Genomic DNA, 23,145 nt, shown 5'->3' with positions numbered 1-23,145 from the left:
CGGAGGAAGCTGGGCACGTACCTTCCTCCATGATCAGGGGCGTGTTCTTTTTTTAACTCACTGATAAAAGTCCCATATACCTCATTATGATCTGTTTACCCTCTTTATTCAAGCCGACAACAGAGAAATAACACAAAACAAAAACTTTCATTTTCTGTGTATCATTCATTACTGTATCTATTTCCAAAATGATCTGACAAAGTTGGTCGTAAATACACTGAACAGAAATAAACCACTTAAAAATGTTCACCAGTTAAATTTGGGCTGTCCCCGAAACTTATCATAAAACCAGTTGTGACACAATATTAAATTTTAATATCGGTGGAAATGGGCAAGGCTGTTCGTATGACAGCATGGAATCACGGGAAACATACAACAAGTTGAGCCCATGAGCATTGCACACAAAATGCCAATCCTGTAAAAAAAAACCACAAAAAATCCACCTTTCATCGGCCCAAATCTACTCTACTTGCAAACGTTCTTAGCTGGATATCCAAACAGTTAAAATCACTTTTTCTTTCCTGTTTATATAGGCTATGGTGTTATTTACTTGCGGTCACTTCCAAACAGAAGACCTGATGACCATGAAACTCCTCTTCCGAGAAAACTCAATGAGACAAACTACAGGAAGGCCTCAGAAATTGAAATTCTCCAAGTTCCACTGGAACATGGGCATATCCCCACTGCTGAGTCCAATGGCACACGAGATCTCTCATGTTCCCAAGTTAAACAATCTGACAACTATTGGTATTGTTGGAGATTTAGACAGTTCCAAAACATTCCTATGTTACTGTCTTACCATACAGATGCAAACCATTTCTTCACTTTTCTGTCACAAGCGCGGGCTTCTTTGGCTTATAATCCAGTACAATTCTTTGCAAGTGCATTCAGCAATGTACAGTTGACAGCGGGATACCAAGTTAAAAGACCTGCCTTCAAGGTACCCTTCACAGGCAATTTGCTCCGTGAGCAGGTCTTCAAGTATTCGACAATGCAATGAGCCAGACAGGATATAAAGCACGAATCATTCTATGCTATCTACTATTTGTACATGTACATAGTTTCTGATTAGGTTACAATGAGTGTTACACCTTTATTTATATTGTAGGCACGTGTATGGCTGGATGATGTACAGTCCACAATATGAAGTTGATAACGTCCAAGTACATCTATTTCAAATACTCATAGTTTACAACCACGTATTTTGGGTGCAAGAACGGCAAACAGCTTGATAAAACACACAGGAGGTTTTTGCTACGGCAAGAAATAACACGCATATGTATGGAAGCCACAACTTAGCGGCTTCACACATATAACGTAAATGAATGGGCCGCCTCTGGCTGCAGCCCATTCATTTGGACGTGGCCTTGGCTCTGGTCTTTGCTGGAACTAAGTCTGGTACCGATGACTTACATTATTACGCAATACTCTCTTGGGGGGGGCAAAGGCGCTCACAAGCACACCACATTACATTATCAGGGCTACACATTCCAATGGCTTTCACACGTTAGTTACATTAGCCGGATAAATCTTTATGATCTCCCGTGCAACATTTTGTGACTTTATATGACTTGTTTCAGTACATTTGTAAATATTACAAAGATAACTGCATGGTTGACCTTGCAAAGTGGTAAGTATATGCTTCATTACTGTACAAGTACAAGTGACTTTCACAAGCAAATTTGCAGGTTTAAAGATAGGAGAAAATCCATCCTTATGTCCTGACGAAATACCAGCATTCAGAGAGAAAGGTTCAAAATGATTGCTTATTTATTCAACAGCCTTTGCTGCATCAAGCTTAACTACACTAAAAATCTTCCCTTCTAACTGCAGAGACATTACAACAAAAACGTAAACTGAAACATGGAACAGAGCAACAACGCGTTATCAAGGTAAAAGAAAGGTGTTACTCTATCTGCCATTTACCTCTTTTACGTACCAGTCAGCGGCAGGTCTTGATTATATTAAGGGTGGCAACAGGCGCAAAAAAGCAAACACATAAATGGAACAATTAATTTACTGTTTCGCCAAAAAAAAAAAAGGAAAGGCACCGAAGTACAAGCAGTAACCCCCAATGTACAACACTGTGAATATTTAATACAAAGATGTTTTTCACAAAAACAATAAAAAAAAAATACATCATACACCCCTTCTCCAAAACAGAAAAATTGACAAAATTATCTCTTTTTACAAAAAGACAAGCGGGGACACAAGCCAGACTGGCCCTGAGACTGTACCACCCAAAACCCTCCTCTCATCAATGAACAGAAATTCTGTGTTCTGAATTTGAAGGCCAACCACCCAAATGACGTTACTTTGTAAACAAAAGTATCACTGATTCAGTGACTATAAATGAACCCAATCGTGACCCAATTTCCATTTAAGTACACATTACCATGCATTAAAGTGACTTAAAGGTACACGTACCGCCAACCACAGCACTGCTCTAAATCAACAAAGCCTGTATCAACAGAAAAGTTTTAGTGGACACCATCTGATGGACCTGTCACTGCATAACAGATACTAGACTGGTGACCTTGCCTTTTCCATGTTCACCCCTTCCCCTACCGTTAAAGACTTTCTTCACAGCTATCTACTCGTGCAGTTTGGTACAAATATAAGTTGGCATGAAACTGGGGAAATATACACTTTATTAAATCTTCTCATTTCTCCCTAAAAACATACGGAAAGAAAACGGTCTTATCCACCTCCTACAAAGGTGTCCCCTATCCTCCCGCTCCTACAAAGGTGTCCCCTATCCTCCCGCTCCTACAAAGGTGTCCCCTATCCTCCCACTCCTACAAAGGTGTCCCCTATCCTCCCACTCCTACAAAGGTGTCCCCTATCCTCCCACTCCCACAAAGGTGTCCCCTATCCTCCCGCTCCTACAAAGGTGTCCCCCTATTCTCCTCACCTTTTTTTTTCAACCTATATCTTATTCCCTTTACTTGGAGGAGTTTTTCAAATGAGAAGACAGCCAGTCAAGGCCCTCGTACAGACCGTCTCCACTGGTGGCACACGTTGCCTGGATGAACCACATTCGCCCTCGCAGACTGTGCAGGCCCAGCTTTTCGGTGACTTCAGCTGCGTTCATTGCATTGGGAAGATCCTGAGAGGGTTTCAAAACCAGACCCAGCCCCTTCAACATTGTTTTCGCAAACGGTGAAGGAAGTGCATGTAGGATGTGTACATCCATGGACAAGTTTGATCAAGGACCCCTAGTTAACTAGTGAGTGGTTCGTGACGTACCTAGCATATGTGCAGTGAAGTTGAAGTGCAAACGACCCTAGTCAACTGTTGTCAGGTCATTAGGCCAAAAGGGGGAAAAGGTAGCCGCAGAAAGGGCAAAGTAGCAAAAATAAAAGTGAAAATGGTTGTTCTCTAGCGACGTACTGTTTTTCCGGCATTTTTCTTATCACTGGTCCTCTCTGCACTGTGCTATTCAAATGATTTATGGCAGCCAACGATGTGACTAACCTTGATAGGCTGGTCACAAATAGTTGACTAGACTAGGTCAACTATCGTGCATTCGATCAGAGTTAGTCAAACTATGGTTCAGTATGGTCCTTGATCAAACCTGCCCAATGATTAACATCACTTTCCAAGCAGTGCCCACTTCCAAATATACATTTCCTTGAGTTCACAAGGACAAGTAAATCTTAACAGAGACACCAGAAGTTTGTCCAACTTTCTTCTGTCATAATCCCGACATGAACTGATTGTTTTTCCAAGAGTAAAAAACATGCACTGCACGCGTGTTCAGCAAGACTTCACTTTTTATTTCGAGCAGACACTGGGAATATGGAACATAATATTTGCTGTTAACTGCTTGGAGAAAATAAGAAAATCTTCAAAGTTTGTGTGGCTGATGTTTCAACTGGAGCAGACTTTTCCCCAGATTGACAGGGGAACAATTACGTGCAAGGAATCACAGAACCACTGAGAGTCTCACGCAGGGTGAAAGGAAGTGGGATAGGAGGACCAGGCAGAAAAACGAGGGAAAGAACAGGATGGTGGGCCATGGGGAGTATGGTGGTGGCTGCGGTGGTGAGAGGATGAAGGAATGTGGAAGCCATGGGTGGTGATGGATCCCACCTATGGATATTGGAATGTTGATGGTGATGTACTGATGTTTGGATTTTCCTCCATCAGAAGCCATAGCATTGGACCAAGCAAACCTCGTGCTTAGCGATTACCATGGTTACCAGCTGGCACACTGTGCTTAGGTCCCAAAAAGTTCTAATTCTGATTGGATGCCTCTCAAAAAAAGGATCGGTTGGCCAGAAAAATATGGGGGTCCACTTTTTTCATTTATCAATTTTAACTTGATGAAAAATTTTTTCAGGGTTGTGACAAAAAATTAGTGTCGATCAGGAAAAAGGGAGCAGACTTTTTTTCTGGGCCTTATATTTACTAGGAGTCATTTTCGGCAGCAAGAATATCTGACCTGTTTGTTTGCAAACACCAGAAGATGGGATTCCCTCAGTTCGTCTTCATTCAGCATTCTGAAGAGCTCCTCTCTAGCTTCACCTATTCGCTCTCTGTCGTTGCTGTCAACCACAAATATTAAGCCTGCAGAGACAAAGGAGACAACCACTTAATCTCTGTCTAGAGACTGAGGGAGTATGAAAAGAATGTAGGGCTGTGTCGAATATCCAAATAACCCAATATTCGATCGATTAATGTCGAATATTTGAATCTTATTTTTCGAATTTGAATATTTGAACGCGAAATTCATGAAAAGGAAGGAAACATTTTCTTTTGTTTTAAATGAGAAAACTTGCACTATGAAGGCTTGTTTCAAGCAGATTCAAATGAAAAGCGTCAGAAATCTTACAACGATTTAAAAAATAAATTATTCATTAAACAATTTAAAAGGAATAGAAATTTTCAACAGTTCAAGAAGTCTTGTTCATCTCTTCAATTTTGCTATCATGGCTGGAGATAGTCCTAGATGTGAGAAGCTATTATATTGATCATAATGTCCAATTGTGTGTGTTATTGCAACTGATTTTGTATATGGTTTGTTCATCAACAATCTACCGGTCAGTGCAACCCGATATCCGATCAAGTTGAAGGTCAAATATTTGAATAGTGAATTATTCGAATTGACTCAGCACTAAAAGAGTGAGCCTGAAGAACTAAATTACTGTCAACAGTTCAAGATCCTTTATGCCGCAGTGTAATTAAATATAAGGACCAATTCAATGAGGATTTCTATCATCTTTAAGTAGGAGAAAGGCATATGCATAAACAAAAGTATTGGACTCACCTTGTGTGTTCTGGAAGTAGTGTCGCCACAGAGGCCTGATTTTGTCCTGACCACCAACGTCCCAGACTGTGAAGCTGATGTTCTTGTATTCAACTGTTTCTACGTTGAATCCTATAAAAAAGAAAACAAAAACCAAAAACCACACGTTGATGAAAGCACAGAGCTTGACATAAATTCCTTAGTGTTTATCCAATTTTTAGACGGCATGAAATCCTGACAACATTCCCCACTACTTGTATATGACTGAAATTTAACATCATTAACATTCAAAACCACTGCGTCAGCAACACAGACGAATAAATTTACACTACAACTCACCAATTGTCGGAATGGTTGTGACAATCTCTCCCAGCTTGAGTTTGTACAAAATGGTGGTCTTTCCAGCGGCATCCAGTCCAACCATTAGGATTCTCATCTCCTTCTTGCCAAAAAGGTTCTTAAATATACTTGCAAATGCACCCATAGTAACAGTTGTCTCTTTACCAAAAGGGTGGTGCGTAGACGACAAATGGCACAGTGCAGTACAAGCAGGTTACCGGCAAGGTTACACGTACAGCATTTGGTCGTGTGTTATGAATCAGGCTGAACAGCCCAGTGGGTTACCTTTAAGGAGAAGCAAATGTTGGCATGGAAACGAGTTAAAATGCAGAATCCATTTCATAGATTTGGGAGAATTTAAATTTAAATTGAGCTATTGAAACTGGCAGACTGTTTTCTCTTTTTCAGCTCAATTGCAGAATACCCCACCATCCTGTCCAATCAACCTGGTGGCCCCCTCCAAGTGCCCCCCCCCCCACTGAAAAAAAAAATTGGATGAATGGATATTGAACAAAGCTAACAAAAACTAGCCACCCAAAAAACCACACCATTGAAAGCTGGTGCCCCCCATAAGATGCTGGTGCCCCCTCCCCCACTAGTAAATCCTAGCTATGCCACTGACATGACTGATCTGCATGGGGAATAAAAATATTGAGACATGTAAAGTTGGGGCCTAAAATAGATGGATATGGCCGGATACCAAATCCGAAATACACCCTACCCCCAGACATGCCAGAACTGTGGGGTCCGACGTCCACCCCCCTCCCCGGATAGGAGCGTGGGAGGAGCCGGAGCAGGGCGGACGTTGGACCCTGGCCCCGCAGGGTAAAAATACACCCAACATGCCCAAATTACAACTTGGGCAGTAACCAGTCGATATGGTCGAACCCCATCACTGAAGCCATGCGTTAGCTTATTTTCAGCAGGCTTTTCTGACATTGTTTAATTCTAAAGTTCTCACCGCATGAATGCATACACACTCACCGTGGTTTGATCCGTGCTACTGACCGTAGTCTTTTTTTCTCGATGTCCAACCATCAAATCTTAGTACAACAGCAAAGTGAACCCACCCTCACGTGATTCAGTAATGCCACACGCAGGGACCGGATTCGTACTCACTGCACTAAAATGGCCGACGTGGAGGAAAAAAAACATGTCGGGTTGCCAAACTTACTTGGCTACGGCTACCAGTAGTCATGTACAGGATCAGCGTCCATGTGACATGGATTTGTCGCTCCTTAAAAACATGCATGTTTTTTTTTTGCCGGTTGTGGCTAGCTGGCTATACAGGAGTCACAGTGACGTCAGGATATTTGCATAATTACTTGCAAGACTAGTTGCCACAGCGCCCGCTGCGACGCACATTTTTCTTTTTTGTTAATAACTATAAATAAAAGTTTTAACAAATGAAAGCAGTTATGCACATCAACATTACGATGTATTTATTACAAAAATAAATTTCTTGATACAATCCCAAAATAATAAGAGCATTTACAAAAATTCCAAACAATTTTTTGATTGCAATTCACCAATACCATTACTGATTTCAAACTAACGTTTGGTTTAAACAATTGGTATACCTCAATAAAATTATAACCTTACAGCTGTTAAATCAGAGCATGTGTGCACATACCAATTACAGCTTTATTCTGTATGAATTAAACATAAAAAGCACCTGACATTGGAATTTTAATATTGCTGCATAAATTTACAAACATGCAAATCTCACTTGATAATTTTACTTGCCTGTAGGCCATTTGCTTATATTCTGCTTAATCAAAGTTGTTTATGCATTTAATCATTCCAATCTTCTATGAACAAAGACATCAAATGACCTCCAAGACAGGATAGTTCTGAACAAGTTCAGGGACTAACTTATAAACCCCCAAAACGGATCATGAGAAACAGAGCAGAAAATTAGCTCACAGACTGATTGTCCTACACTACTAGCAACAGTGAAAATATCAAACAGAACACCGACCACATTCTCAAATTCTACAAATTTTGAAGACTGCAATTTCTGGCTAAGCTAACACGATATCACCCATTTGCTGATAAATATTCAACTTGAAATTAGCATAATATGCCTAAAAATCCCCTGAGCATTATGAAAATTTAAATCAAAGGTATGTACAAAAACTCAAGGAATTAGGACATTGGGATTGCAGTAACTGCATAACACAGTCCTATAACAATTGATTAACTTTTAACTTAACTTAGATGTGATTAACTTTTTTTAGGAACCTGAGAATCAAAATAGATGCAATGAAAGAAAAGTTCATTACAACTCAAATACCATTTATACTAATAAGTAATTTTACAATTTGTGATTAATTAAATTCAAATGATTGGGGAATTATTACTTAACAGTTAGAATCATCCTTGTTCCCACAGCTTTTGAGCAATGGACCCTCAATTACTCTGAATTTTGAACAGCAGAATGCCACAGACCTAAACCTGGGGAGAAGGTTGAAACCTGATTCGGGCTGCTCAACAACCACATAATCATGGCAGCGATGTCAAAAGATACGCCGACATTTGCATGCATTTCACATATTTCAATATGTCAGTTACAAAAAACAAACAGGCTTTAAATAAAAAAAGATTTGAGGAAAATTGGCACCTAGTAAAATCTGTTGTTTTTTCATTTCGCTCGGCTTCAGCTCATGAAATTGAAACGTCCCAATTTTACTTAGTGATGATGTTCCCGCATCCCACAATCAGGTGCTCAATAGTTGTATAATACTAGAGATTCCATTCATGGTGTAGCCTTTTTTGAAATTGAAAGTGAAGTTACCTCTTCATTTTTAGATCTTGGGACTGGATACAGCAATGAAATGAAATTTCACAACAAAGTAGTACCTGTTTACTCTCGTGAATATTTTGGAATTTGTGACCAATCATATATCTTAGCATTTTTAGCCCGATTTTGAATAATTATGTTGAAAGGGAGGAAATCATATAATATGGCTTTATAGTCCACAATTTTCAACCTGGTTTACTGGAATACCATTTACTTCTGCCATGAAATCAATGAGAGACAACAAAGGATCCTGGCCTCTTTGAAATGATTTCAGCGTGAGATCTTTCCAGGCTTTTCAAGCTTCGGATTCATTTTCTGTAAGGCGAAGGACATCCGTCTCAGTTTGGCCGTTCTGGAGGCACACCGTCAACTTCTCCGGGTGGAAGAGGTGACCTCTGTCCTTGAAGGAGAAGACGCAGTAGAAAATGGCCCCGATGCAGATGAAGATGAAGGACAGGATGATGAGATATCCAAAGGTCTCTGGAGCTGGCAGGATGATGACCAGGATGAAATGGAGCATATCCATGGAGCACTCCAAGGAGCGCTGCACCCCGTTGAAGACACCACGCTCATCCTCATGGACGTTCTCCTGGATGAGCTGCGTGGTCACCAGGTCAAACATCCACAGCCCTGAGGAGAGTCATATCACAGCTTGTAAAGATAACTTGACTTTACGGCATGTAGAAGGGGTGGTGGACTTTGTCCAATGCAAGGTGCTAACTTTGTGCTTGTTTCCATGGAGTGTGAGGATAAATAATTATGCTGTCCAGTGACAACAGAGGCTTTGCGTGGTAGCCATCTTGCAGGGCAGTTGTTTTGTTCAATGGGGAAACCACCTTTGTGCATACCCTGTGGAACAAAAGCGCTTGCCTGCAAGATAGCAGGCATGGAATCCCTCTATAGTGCAAAGAATGACTGCTGTTCAAAACCTCTTCAGTACCACAACTCAGTCCCAGGCTCGGGCATGTTTGGCTTATGCACACATGCTACAGGTTTATGGACGGTAACAAGATTTAGTAGTTTTACACTCACATTATCGTTGATGTCTAATGTCTGACAGACAGTGAAGGATTTAGACTACCAATTGCCAGGTGTAATGATCAAAATTGAATTCTTTCAATTTGATTTGTCCTTTTTTCCTTTTCATTTCATCTTAAGAGCCAATGATCTTTGCCTTACCTATTCTGGAAGTTACCATTCCTGTGAAGAACAGGACTGCAGACAAGTAGCTTGAAGGCCTGTCCCTACCATCTGGTGTAGCCTGGGGTGTGTTGTCCATCATGACATTCTGTGTAGTGCTGTCCCCTGTGTCATTGCCGATGTTGCTCACAGCACTGACTATTCGCTGATCTCCCATGGCAGGTAAAAATGTGGGTGTGAAAATAAAAGGACTTTGGGTAGTAAAAACATCATCGGTAGGTCCAGCTGTTGGTGGATTGGATTGTCCTGAGAAGTAGTCAGGGTCGAAAGGACTGCCAGCAGCCCAGATGGAGAAGACGCAGAGAGTCAGGCAGAGAATTTCTATAGAGAGAGAGTAGAGACCTGTTCGGGTCAGTCCAATCCTCTGCCGGAACCTTGGGAACAAAAACGTGCCCACAATGCCTGCGATGGACCCCAGGCCTCGAATCACGCCCAGCATGACCTCGGACAGACCCACGGAGTAGCCGTAGCCATTGGTGATGGAATCGAACCCCATGACCGTCATGTAGAGGAACGCTAGCCCCAATCCCGCCAGACAGACTTTGTAGGATTTGTAAATCAGCCAGCCCTGGTAGGTAGACACGAACCAGTTGGCCACACGCCGGAATATTCCAAACCTGGATGATGGCTGAGATGATTGCCCCTCAGTGTTAGTAGGTTGTGAATCAGACGATTCGTTCTCCAACCTTCTCCAATCCCCTGTTGCTTCATCAGGTCCTCCAGATTCAAAAGCTGCGAAGTGATGGGAAAAATATTTCAAAGCTGTGCTGACAAATTTGCATGAACCTGTCAAAGCGTAGAGCAAAAGATATCTCCTTAATACTCAGCTTACGCATCCCTTTTGATCTCTTTGGAGGCATTCCAACTTACCTACTTCCATCTGTCCAGCATCACTGACTGTGGCATATGCTATAGGCTTGTCTTCAGATGCATCCTGCCTGCCTTCTTGTGGTTCTTCCAGTGTATGCTCTGTGGAGTACTTGGCCACTCCCTCCTCGTTAGTCTCAATGGAGGCCTCTGATGCAGTGGTCGCACTCTCTGGTTCTTTAGCTGTCTCTGAACGATCAGTGACAACAAAATGGCACATCTTAACGCCGAGATTGGCTGTGGCATTTGAGAGAATGGCTTTAATGAGATTAAACTCCGATGGTAGATTGGAAGAGTGGGCTACAAGGTTCATGCTGATCTCAGGTCAAGGTGGTGAAAGCAAGTAGATTACCACCACCACACTGATCTTTAGGTAATGCTACCCTGCCGTTGTAGCAAAAGTTATTAAAGAGGATGGTAGTAAAAACCATTTTGAAATGAGGGGGTTGCTAGAGGGGTGTGATGGTGGTTAATCGTTTAAACACAAGACAACCAATTCAAGTGACTCAAATTGAAAAGCCAAGTCAAACCAGCAACTCACCTGTTTTATTTTTGCGGAACTTGATGGCAAGTCTAGGGACTCTCCTGTAGACCCGTACCAAGAGGTAGTACTCCAGCATGAGGGAGCCAAGGTTCCAGGCCGCAATGAAGATCCCAGCTACCGTCATGGAGGCAAAAGTCATGATTTGTCCCACGAGAATTGGGGCCAGGATATTGACAGTCAAGTCAATACGACGAACAGTAGCATTCATTTCTGTGTGGTTGAAGGATGAGGCGAGGTTGGAGATAGCAACAAAGAAGGAAAAGAGAAATAAAGGAACTGTTTACTTTTTTACTTTAACCCCTTGATGATGGGAAATTCTTTGTGAAAGCCGACTCCGAGAATTCCATCTTCGCTTGGCCACGAAGGCCAACTGCCAAATCACAAATTCTCGGTTTGTGGCCCTGAGTGCTCTGCACGCTTTGAATTACACGGTGAAAAGGCTGATTGTTTGGTGGCATGCGGCTCTACTCACCCTTCCACATTCCCGTGGCTTCTTTTCAAGGTGGGGACTATTGTGAAGCTGGTGATCATGATGCAAATTCGGTCTTATCATTTCTGGGCTACGCACAAAGACCAATTACCATATATACAAGAGCCAGGGTCTGCCTTCTTTCACCATGTTCACTTGAGCGTGGGCCGAGAAAAATAGCTGAAAAGCGGGCTGAGGATCTCAATTGTTACGGCGGCTATAGCCGCTTCCTGGCCCGAAGGGGTTAAGAATTACAAATGAATTACAAATGGAGGCGTTCATTAACCCTCCTTTGGTTTTACAGCACAAATGTGCACGAGTGTCCACAGTCACTGGTGAGCATGTAGTTTCTATATGGAACTCAAACATGCACAGGTTCAGTGTGTACACAGTAGATTGCCAGCACAAAATGACCCAGGGTCTTTTGTGCAGTCCTCTTCACTGCATTTGGTTTACTGCACAGTTATGCACATGAAACAGTGAAGCACAGTTGTTGGGCAGCACAAAAGTGCAATCTGATATTTCTGTGAGGGACTGTTGGTGCAGTGCACAACACAACACAGCTGTGCTTCTTTGAGGTGTTTACCAAATGACCCAAAGAGTGACTTCAGCATAGGAGGGTTAAACAACTTGAATGCCAGCAAATGAAAAGGTACGTCCACAAGCAAGCTAACAGGGATCAACAAGTTGCCTGCTCCACCTGGTACAACTTTCCTTTCAATTTGATAGACAAAGTCAATACCTTTTATTAAATAGTCCAGGGATGCGTTTAGCTTGTTAAGTTGAGGAGATGTCAGAAATAATTTCATGGATGGCATTTTTAACCAATTAAAGCTTAGGTAAAATTCAGTCAGAGTATGCTCTGAAGAATTCCTGAAAAAAGGTGTTAATTATTGATTTATGAGCCTGAAAAGTGTCCGTGTAGGACACCTGCTAGGCATAATATACCCCAGCTGAGCTACAGGACTTTTGTTGGTTATCAGTGGGTCCTGAGGTTAGCAAGGTCATCTTACCTGCTAGCCGCTCGCTGTCATCACCAGCTAGTATAACTACCCAGTCCTTCTGGATGCAGATCTTCTCGGCCACGCTGGCCAGGTTAGCCACAACGCCCAGGACGATGATGATCACCTGACAGAAGAAGAATAGAGCGCCACTTCCGACTGCCAGGATGGCTGACTTGTAATGCAGCAGGAGCAGCAAGCAGACGGCGTTGATGATGACACCGGAGTTCTGGATCACTAGGCTCTTCCGGGCAGCTGCAATTCCAAATGAATATGGATTCCTAGTTTAATAGACAAATGTGAGTGCCTGAAGCTGGATTTGAAATCTTCCCCACTGTTTTGTAGTGCAGCAGGAGAAGCAGGAAGATGGCATTGATGATGACACCTGAGTTCTGGATCACTAGGCTCTGCGAAGTAGTCATGATTCAGATTGACAATAGACTCCTGTTGTGTACTGCAGCGGCTTGGTACACTTGGTTCAGCACAGCCTGGCTCACCACTGTTTGGCTTGACTAAGCTCAGCTTGGCATCACTTGACTCAGCTAAGTTCAGCTCAACCTGACATGACTTGACCCGACTCGAGTGGACTTCATTCCATTCAGTTCAATAGAATCATGTAAGGTTTACTTATTCATAAAAAAACATGAACGAAAGAGCTTACCGCTTAAACGAGGAGTTTTGTCCACCCATTGTCCCACAAGTGCACCGAACAGAAGCACTGATACAGTCAAGGCAAAACCAAAGATGGCAGTAAGGCGAAGTGACTTCTCTTCAATTTCAACAAGGTACAGGGCAACAGCAAAAGTCCACATACGATCACCCTACAGACACACATGAACAGAATGCTGAGATGTTGCTTGACAGAAGAACGGAAATTTACTGTTGACCTCACAACCACTGACAAAGATCCCCAAAGAGTTTCTTCTGCTACCACTCTCCTTAAAACACAGCCAAAGAGAAGAACATTGCTGAATGAAAGGGAGCATGTTGTGGCAAAATCTAGCAAAACCGAGAGCACCTAAGACAAATGTGGAAAAGAAAACTTCATGAAAAAAAAATTTGCTTAGTGAAGGCAAGCCATGTTCAACTCCCTCCTTCCCGCTTTGTCTGCATTAACATAAACATGTAAGTATAAGATGAACAAAACTTACCCAAGCAGAGAAAAACTGACTGCAATAAATGAGAAATGCATTGGAGGTGATCCAAGCAGCAAATGTTCTGTAACGACCTGAAACAAACCAAAATTCATGGAAAAATGCGAACCCAGAGGAAGGCAGAATTTTTGTGAAAAAGTGAAGCTAGAAATCACTACATGAAACTAAGGATTATATTAAAGAGCTAAAAGGCTCAATACAATCACGGTGCTGCATGCACACACTGTAATGGTGTATCAGAGTTCATGAATACTGTGCTATCACTTAACATGAAGGGGTTAAATAGCGCCCTCAGTCGCTCATGCTCAGAGATAATAATCACCTTGCGGTTGGGAGGAGGCATCATTGTCATGATTGTCGGGTACTGCTACAGTCGTATCACCTCCAACATCGCTGGATTGTCTCTCTTCGTCACCTTGGACACCTGCCCTTTCCATTCTGTCAGGCCCTTCCACTGCACGTAAGTTAATATCCTCTACCACTGCATGGTTTGGGGATGACGCTGAAGACTGAGCATCTTCCAACAATGCCTCGTTCTTCTGGTCAGCCATCTGCAGCTCTAAGCTAAACATAAAATGACCAGTGGTGACAGAATGCACGGTTGCCAGGTCAAAATGGCTACAAATATAGTACTCATGCCACCTCAAGGCCTACTATTCTGCCATGTCTGCTGGGAAAGAGTTCCATATCTTAACATCACTTATTAATTATTCACCCTATGCACAACCCCATCATGCCCATGGTTTGTGCATAAGACTGGGTTTTAAAAATTCTGAGACTTACATGCATTATATATGGTATTACCACGGTAACCACAGTAAATTTGACTTCCATCAGAAAATCTCAGCATTTTTCTGATGGCTAATATTATAGGCCAAGGCCCTAATGAGTAACGTCCACTGGTCATGCCCACGTCCCTCGTTTGGCCACTACTTAATAATAGTAATATAATACTCAAGTCACTCTGAAAACCGATCGACTAAGTTAGGGACCAGGCGACTATACCGTGTGTACAATCATGACGATACGGTCACAGACATTACTGCAAGGGAAATAAGTAATCCAGGCCTAAGCCTGATCCTGTTACATACGTGTATCGCGCTTATCAATATTGGACATACGTACATGTATGTTGGATACCTAGCTTTTGGGTACACCTATAGGTCTGGGGGTCAAATGGGGCCTCGGCAAACGCATCTTTTCTAAATTCTAATCCCTCACTCCCCTTCCTCCACATCACTCCTGACGTCCCTCAATTTTGATCCCTACCTCAAAGTCTATCCAGGGACAACTCCTTGTCTGCAGGCAATGCAGAATAAAGCAAACCCTACGTTTATTCAAAAAATCTTGGAAGTTAAAGTAGATCTGTTTGACCATGGTTTGACCATCATTTGATCATGACTATGCGTGAATTATGGTGTTCCATATATGCCATCTGGTCGCATTTGTTAACTGGCGTCGCATTTTTCGACCGGGCGTCGCATTTTCGACCGGGCGTCGCATTTTTCGACCGGCGTCGCATTTTTCAACGGGCGTCACATTTTTCATTACTTCATCAGAAAGACCTATGGAGGCCAGGATCTCGTCCATCACTGGTATCGCCAGCTTATCATAAAACACTCGAAAACTAGTCTAATAAAGAATGAAGTTATCTGTTGTGGAGATTCTCACACGTACGGCAACATTTGTCACAGAAAAAAAGGAAATTAGACAGAAACGCATGTACGTGTACGTGTAACCCCAGGGTCGATCAAGAAGCAGCAGCTACGACGAAACAGCCTTTTCAAACAGTGATACTTTTCAAACCCAAAATTCACATGCAGTCCTCAAGACCTTGGGAAGTCATTTCGTTGAGTAATAAACACAAGCCCCCCCCCCCAACAAAGAAAGATAAATGATCTCAAGCCCATGACCAGACGGCCTCCACCGGGGGAATGCCTGAACCACGGACCATTGCCTGAACAACTTCTAATGTGTGAAATACCTTTCTACTGTGATGAAAAAAATAAGATCAGTCTTGGCTTCCTCTGGATAGATTTTAATGGTTCAAAAGGTGTTTTCGGAAAACTTTTCGAGATTTTGTATTGCTGACAACTTCTTTTAATCAAGAAAAAGTAAAATTTCTCAAAGTTATGGTGCGTGACATTTCTTTGCCAAGAGTAATTACATTTTAAATTATACACCGCACTGTGATAAACGCTCCCTCGGGAAGCAGTGTCTGCAAGACGGCAAATACCATCCCAACCAGAGTGAACAATGGGCCTGCTATACTGGGTCTAATTTTTGTGGCAACTAGTAATCATCAGTACGGGGACATTTTTTACTCAAAAAGCTTGCAGAAGTGAGAAGAAACCAAATTGAGCGAGGTGAACTTCCACGAGTAATCGGGTTCATTAAAGGGTTGTTAACTTATTTACATACAGTTAATCGACGCATACATGCTAACTTAGCCGTTTCCATAACCATTAAAAATATGTACGCACCCTTTTAGCATCCACGTCAACAACGTCAGGTCCGGCTGGACCAAGGCTGACCATTGATGATTAATGGCTTATTCACATTGAAAGGCGACGCAAGTTGAAAAAATGCAACGCCGGTTGAAAAATGCGACGCCGGTTGAAAAATGCGACTCTGGATGGCACATATGGAACACCATAATCATAATGAGCACATAAATACCTGAGGCCTGACCTAAGATTACACCAAAGATCGTATAGCGCGGCGCTATATAATCGTACCGTTAGAACACACCGTGAACACGTGATGACATGCATCATATCGCACCATGGCCCTTTTCCAATACTCGACTTGGGCTCCGTTTGTGGCTTCGTTCCCAAAACCAATCCCCGCTTGTGGACCTGAAGCGTTTGAATTAAATTGTATTACTGTAATTTCTGGCTTTCTTGCATCTTATTTGATTACTGCGCTTACAGCTTCAACGTCAGCTAGTTAAAAACAGTTGAAGCCTGAGACGGAGCCGAAGCTGAGTATTGGAAAACGGCCCATGATACGCACATTCAACTTTTTGCACGTACAACTTTCTGCGAACTCATAGTGGCGCTGTCTGCGCCACACGGAGACGGGACGCGACACCGGGAATCGATCGGGCGGGGCACGGATCTGGGTAGGAAGGGGGCTTGAAAATGACCAGCGTGTTTTCTATAAAAGACGGGGAATGCGCTTTTCTAATTTTTGAAATTTCCTGCTCAAACAGTCGGACTAACTGGTGTGTGGGTAACATTACCAACTTCAGATAAACTAATACAACATAAATTGACCCACATTTCAACGCTACATGTATTAAAAATGCATTAAAAAAAGCAAAATATTTACATAAATAAACTCCCCCAAACAAGAAAGTTTTCTTGGCTAAGATGTTTTAATTGTCGATGATAGAAATCTAGAGTCATACGATAGTTATTATCATCACCAACATTGTTATTTTGCATAATTTTGCCCTGTAAATTAACCCCACACCTTACCCAGTATACATAGCTGACAACCATATTTACTGAAGAAAGATCAGGTGTTTTTTAACTCATCAAAAATACCCATATCTAAAAAAAATTAACAAGCAAAAGATTTGGTCTTGTTAGAGAATTGAAATTATACATTAACAGAATAATCAGAAAATGGCTACTTGACAACTGTTACTTTTGATACCAACTCTAATGGTGTATGCTGGCAACTATCTCTTGCAAAGACACATTTGGAGATAACAGCTAAAAATTTTACAACATGATGTGAAAAAATAATGTAGACTTCCGGCCTGCACCTAAAGTATTTTTGATGGCATTGTAGAATAAGTTCAACTTCCAGCTTATAACTGAAGAGCTTGGTTGATGAAGGGTGCTATCCAATTAAACTTTAGAGTATATATAAAATTAAATCAAACATCTTCCACAAGTTCTAGAAACTTTGTTACGATATCCAACTTTATCATTGTGTAAATTTGTCAGTAAAGGTCTGTATTTTGGTTTGCTGCAACTAATTTGTGGCCTAAGAATGGCATTTTATCTCCACGTGGCTAGAAGCTTTTGGAAAAGAAATAAATAAGGCAAACTCTGTATTTGGAGGTCAATTTTGGCCCAGTTATGTTTCAAATCTGATAGGCAAGCTGTTATTGTGCATGCATAGAAATCATCCAGAAATGAGACCACAAATTGAAGATAGGACATTACGCACACAAATCATAAATATAATACCACAGCAAATGGTCACGAGAATTCGACACATTGAGAAACTAGGAGATTCCTACAACCTCATATTATCTACTTTTCTGCCACAGATTTACTCCTGAAATGAAGTCTACTTTGGTAAAATAACCGGACTGACATTACAACATTCTGGAAACGATTACATTTCTAAATGATTACAAAGAGACCACTGACTTATAAATGCTTCTGTATGTGGCTTGGAAATGTTCATGTGGGGGAAACGTTTGCAAACATTTATCGAACAGTTTCACAGTTTCCCCAAAGAAGCTTCTGCCAAAAGTGAACATAGTTTCAACCTTTCAAATGGCTGTCTGTCATGTTTTGATTGCTGAAAACAAGATCCTCTGCATCTGTTGAAAAACGAGGAGTGTGCACTGCCTTACATGACCAGTAGTCTTTGATGAGCTTTCTGCAAATGCACGTCCTTAATTGGAGGCATTGGTCTCTACAGGTTGTCAATCTGAACTACTGGCCACACATGTAGTTAGCTTTAGTATGAATCAACGGGCTGTGGCTGACAGAATCACATATGTTCATGGGAAACGGCTTCCATCGCAACCATAGGTGTACGTGTAAGTCCTAGCCAAAGCAGAGTAATATTGACGTGGCCTTACTGAGGGAATTGAGAGAGCTTATAACCGTGACTGACCAAGGCCAATCAAATCAATTGATGTTTACATTACTCATTGACCTTCACACACTATGTCGAATCCAAACGGACAATTTTAAAATGTTTCACAGCTCTGAGAAAAGCAAAACTTCAGTGTGAAAAAAAACCATTGGTGCATTCCACTTACTCTGAGTTTAATAATGCTCAATGAGCAAAAGCGATTTTTTTTCTTTACAAAAATTCAAACTGATAAATCCTGTTCTGTTTTCTTGCATCTGAGGAATGCACTTTAGAACTTTCAAACCCCCAAAACATAAAAGTAAAATCAGCAGACAATTTTTTTCCGCCATTTCCCATATGAAAATGCACTATATATACACAGGAAATGGAAAGCAAAGGTCAGTGAAAGTATGCTTTCCTTTCTTCCATTTCTCTTGTTTGGAAAAGTTGCACAGTTAGTTTATTTGTGTGTATTTTATAAGCTCTGGAAGAAAAGGATATCCGTGATATACGTCTTCTTCACAACTGGCATTTAACTGCGGATGAAGGTCTTTCCACTGTGGAATACAAGAGAGGAAAAACATAAGTGCAAAATGACGACAGTCGCTGACAATTTATCAGAGTTCTTTAATCTAAAATGCACTTGAGGGCAAAGAGGGGTATCAGAAAATACATCTTCTATTGATGCAAGGATAAGACATACGCAATGGATTCAGAATTTATTTTGTGACGATGAAGCTGGTAGAGAACTGTTCTTGCAAATGTTCAGGAATGAAAAATAAATCCCGTCTTTTCTTGGCTGTTTCAGCGTGGTCATGTGATTTCCCCCTGACCCAATGAGAATGCTCATTTGTGACATCATAGTAGTACAATGTCTACCTTATTGTTTTCTTCTCCTTGTTGGAGTTCTCAGGCCGGGCCCTGTTGAGGACTTTCAGGAATTCTGCAGTGCGTGCTCGCATGCGAGTGTGGATGTAGGCCTGTTAGGAACAAGCACATTGGAAATTTGAGCATCGCAGCTTAACACACTGTCACATGGTGGACAATATTCGTCTAACATCTGCTATCATTTATATGCAAGCCATTGGGGGCGCTCTTTGCCAGATGTTACCTTGGAGCACTTGATGTGGTAGTGCAGGTAATCCCGGAAGAGATGGATCAGATTGATGGTGTTGTCGCGGGCCTTACGGTTAGTGTGACGGGGCTCCAAGACTGAGGAAAAGCAAAACAAATGGTTGATTTCATTACTTCAGTAGACCGTTGGAAACAAACACAAACAGCTATGGAGCGCCCTCGTCCGTTATGCATGGAACTAATAACTCATCGCTCATTTCTGCACCCCAAGGAGGAAATCAGAGGTGAAAGTATTCCATCCATCTAAGAAAGCAAAGGTCCTCGGGGTTCTCTCTTCCTAAATCGTCTTTTGAAACTCTTTTCTTGAGAATTACGGCGGAACCATTCACACAATAGTTTTTTGGGTGTTCGTTTTTTTATTCTGTCCAATTTCTTTCTCTATATGACCCTCAGGACTTACCAAACGTAATGTATCCGATATTGTCTCCTGTTGCCGCATCAGTGCCCTGCAGCTCCATAGGAGGTTCCTTGTGGCTGAAGAGGACCTGAGGGGCAGTCTGGCTCGCCCTTCGCCCCTCCTTGAACTCCTGCAAGACAACAGACAAGGGTGGCTTATCAATGACCATGATCAGATTCGGCAATGGAAATCACTTTATCCGCCCGGAGTTTAAGTGCACCCTCACTGGCCAAAGAAAGACAGACTGGTACGAAGTTTTCCAACTGGGTTCTTGCAGGTGTTCAGTGTGCACGCAAAGACCACACATTATCAGAATAAATCTGTTGTACGTACTTAGCATGCCCACCATCCAATGCACATAACCTTGTGAGCCTATATGGTGAGTTTGTACCAAAGGTCTGTCAATTTCATTTAAAAGCTGGACCTCTTTTATTTCCGGTCGGAGCGGATAATCTGAGGGAATTCCAAAAATCCAGGAGAAAATTCTTCTGTTTTTACCAGACACTGTAGGATCCATATTGGTCACATAATATTCAAGAACACAGACAGCAAAGATAGGACCAGATCATTTCGTTGGTAGAGCACTGGAATGGTCTAATTTACAGCTCACAGATTCTAGTCTTATTTCACTCAACGTGTTTTGTTTACAAAAAGTTGACGAAAAGTGTGCTAGACATAATACATTTGATAGTGGAGACTTTCACTGACATTACACATGTTACAAGGCAATAGCCAACCTGCATAAAGACTTTGCCAAAGATGACGTCATCGTCATCCTTGAACACAGTGCTAAAGACCACCGTGACACGATCCTTCTCAGCTGAAACGTACCTGGGGGATTAAAAAAAAAGAAGGAAAATCAAGTTGTAAGATGAGATGAATTACTTCAGGAAGCCATCTGTGCATCACTCAGCACAAATACAGATACTTTGAAAAGAACTGTCACGCAGTTGTTAACTTTACTCAATGGTTCTGCAGATTTCTGGAAAAAAATCAAAGTATGCTTTCGAAGTAGAAAGGATAAAGAAGACAAGGAAGGTGACCCACATAGTCTCGTCTTCACGGTAATGGATGACCGCCCGCTCTTGGCCTGTCTCCTCACGTTCCTGGAAGTCAAAGTACTTCTCAAAGACTGAGGCGAAGCAGTTGCGTTTGAGTAGAGCTCCCTTGGCAGCCTCTCCCGCGATGTCGTTGGGAAGGTTCTCAAGATCATACAGGATAGAGACGTTGTAGTCTTTCTCAGTTTCAATGATGAGAGAGCCGTATTCTCGCTTCAGTAACTAGACAATTTGACACGTGGACAACTTGTTAGTTTGACTACAGCGAGTGAGATTTGGCAATATCACATTCATACAAAGATAAATGCATGCAAGGATTCAATGCTGACAAGGTGGGGGAAGGGGGTTGGAAGTAGCTTACCTCATCTGCTCCGTGTTTTTGGAGATCCTTGTAGAATTTGAGCGAAATGCTAACCCTCACTTTGGTCTTCTGTCCATCAGGGTTGGAAATGTGGTATGTTACACCATCGTAATCTGTAAGAAAGATACAACAGCTTTTGGTAATCACTGTGCATTTCAACTTGAAAACGAACTTCCTTGTCAAATATGCCACCAAAAAAAAAAATCAAACACTGTTTGGCAACAGGGATGGATCTGATAATTAGCCAAGTCCAACTAAGCCTACCATGCCTACCGTGACTAAGTTCTAACATATCTAACAGGCTTCTTCCTCCAGGAGACGCACCAACGTCCAATATTTGAAGACTCAGGCACAGTAAAATGAGAAGCAGTTTTGGAGGTGGGAGGAAAAACCCAAGGAATATTCTGGGTAAAACCCACCGAATCAGGCAGGGACTGAAAACCCAATCCACATGTGGACTGGGCCGTGAATCACGTAAGGATGCACACGGGGTGGAAGGTGAGGAAAGAACCACTAGGTCTACGCCAACCTGATTCCCCGAGGTCGGATGTCTGACATGTTTATAAGCTGTACCAATGTGGCAAAGAGTTTTCTCATACCTGCAATAACAATGTCTGTACTGTCGACTTTGTTCCTGTAAAAAAGGAAAGAAAATACAATTCCTTTTATTTCAATCTTCAATTTTATACAAATTATTTTAACGATGAAAATTATTTTTATCACGAATTTGGTGCAGCTACCCCAGCGGAATACTTGCCCCGCCTTTGCCGCCTCAAATTTCGCTAATAATGTCTCCTCCAGTATTTTATTCTTGATTTCCAGTAGAATCATCTTCGGTTCTTTTTCAAGGTCTAATCGACTCGGTGAATCTGGAAAATTTTTCACTTTTTTTCCGGCTTCAGTCTGAGATTATCCAAACCAGATCCACTCCCCACGACACGACCACCGGAAGAGGAAATGATTTGACATGGACAAAAGGAACCGTATGGGGGCGCAACGTATTATTAGCGGTCTCGCGACGTCGGACATAAAACAGTAGCCGACTTTTAAGGGGCCGGGACACAATCGTTCTGCTGTCTATCTCCGTTACATCAGGAACAAATATTTACTGTAGAAATCTATTTGGAAGACAGTTTGACCATGCCCCTCCTTCCTCCATGGTTTGACTACTCTGTTAGCACAATTCCGTATAGATCTAGTGTCCCCCCAAAAAAATAAAATAAAAAAATCAATAATGCCAAGCGTTACAATACAAGCCCCGCCCCAATTTTGAACGATCCATGCCTGGCCGTGACATACTTAAGTGTTACATTAAAGTATACTGAACATGATAATAAATGAAGCTTATGCCACTGATCAAAGGTCATTCGATAAGTTATTAAAAAATAACCAAAGAACTGAATTCGAGTAGCTCCTACAGGTACTTGACAATCGATCAAGTGGCTTGTTAGTACGAAGGGGGCGTTTCCACGATGGTTATCATAAATAATGAGTAAATATATAGCTGGTGTTTTGAAATGAAGAATACACCAAAACTTTCCCTCTAAATTAACAAGGACTTTTAATTGCCTTGAACAGAAATCATCCATGCACACCGAGTACAGCCGCTAAGGCAATATGATGATGAAATTTCCGCTTTGTAACTTCGTCATGACAGTTCCCAACTTGAAAATCATGATGGCTGTACTGCGATTGTTGTACCGCCAATTTCCACATTTCCTTTGAATACAGGCTAACCGT

General features: G+C 41.9%; 3 protein-coding genes across 5 annotated transcripts; all 3 read right to left on the bottom strand.

Annotated features, from left to right (window-relative positions):
* Positions 1-145: 145 nt before the first annotated feature.
* Positions 146-6,782, bottom strand: LOC110974632 (ADP-ribosylation factor 1-like). The gene is made up of 5 exons (XM_087147825.1): positions 6,575-6,782; positions 5,591-5,875; positions 5,273-5,383; positions 4,448-4,572; positions 146-3,109 (listed from the first exon to the last, which is right to left on the bottom strand). Exons 2-5 carry the CDS (start codon positions 5,733-5,735, stop codon positions 2,945-2,947), a joined length of 546 nt encoding a protein of 181 aa, XP_087003951.1. The 5' UTR covers positions 5,736-5,875; positions 6,575-6,782; the 3' UTR covers positions 146-2,944.
* Positions 6,783-7,006: 224 nt separating this feature from the next.
* LOC110977372 (ferroportin-like) lies at positions 7,007-15,029 on the bottom strand. Of its 3 annotated transcripts, none has more exons than XM_087148261.1 (9): positions 14,898-15,029; positions 13,951-14,192; positions 13,626-13,702; positions 13,136-13,295; positions 12,487-12,729; positions 11,002-11,214; positions 10,464-10,697; positions 9,573-10,325; positions 7,007-9,023 (listed from the first exon to the last, which is right to left on the bottom strand). In XM_087148261.1, the coding sequence occupies exons 2-9, from the start codon at positions 14,177-14,179 to the stop codon at positions 8,689-8,691; spliced, it is 2,244 nt and encodes a 747-aa protein (XP_087004387.1). In that variant the 5' UTR covers positions 14,180-14,192; positions 14,898-15,029; the 3' UTR covers positions 7,007-8,688. The 3 variants fall into 3 exon arrangements, with proteins under 3 accessions (XP_087004387.1, XP_022087124.2, XP_087004388.1); XM_022231432.2 differs by having other exon boundaries at positions 10,464-10,649; XM_087148262.1 differs by having other exon boundaries at positions 13,951-14,187.
* A 1,959-nt stretch (positions 15,030-16,988) lies between these two features.
* Positions 16,989-22,378, bottom strand: arpc2 (actin related protein 2/3 complex subunit 2). Its single transcript, XM_022230433.2, has 9 exons — positions 22,163-22,378; positions 22,005-22,039; positions 21,406-21,518; positions 21,034-21,266; positions 20,724-20,817; positions 19,990-20,116; positions 19,567-19,667; positions 19,335-19,435; positions 16,989-19,012 (listed from the first exon to the last, which is right to left on the bottom strand). The coding sequence occupies exons 1-9, from the start codon at positions 22,234-22,236 to the stop codon at positions 18,988-18,990; spliced, it is 903 nt and encodes a 300-aa protein (XP_022086125.2). The 5' UTR covers positions 22,237-22,378; the 3' UTR covers positions 16,989-18,987.
* Positions 22,379-23,145: the final 767 nt, after the last annotated feature.

This window comes from Acanthaster planci, linkage group LG17 (assembly GCF_054643075.1).
Source record: "Acanthaster planci isolate LZ-2023a linkage group LG17, COTS_SCS, whole genome shotgun sequence".
In the NCBI taxonomy this organism is placed as follows: Eukaryota; Metazoa; Echinodermata; class Asteroidea; order Valvatida; family Acanthasteridae; genus Acanthaster; species Acanthaster planci.
The sequence above is the reverse complement of the archived record's forward strand: the minus strand, read 5'-3'. Positions and strand labels throughout refer to the sequence as shown.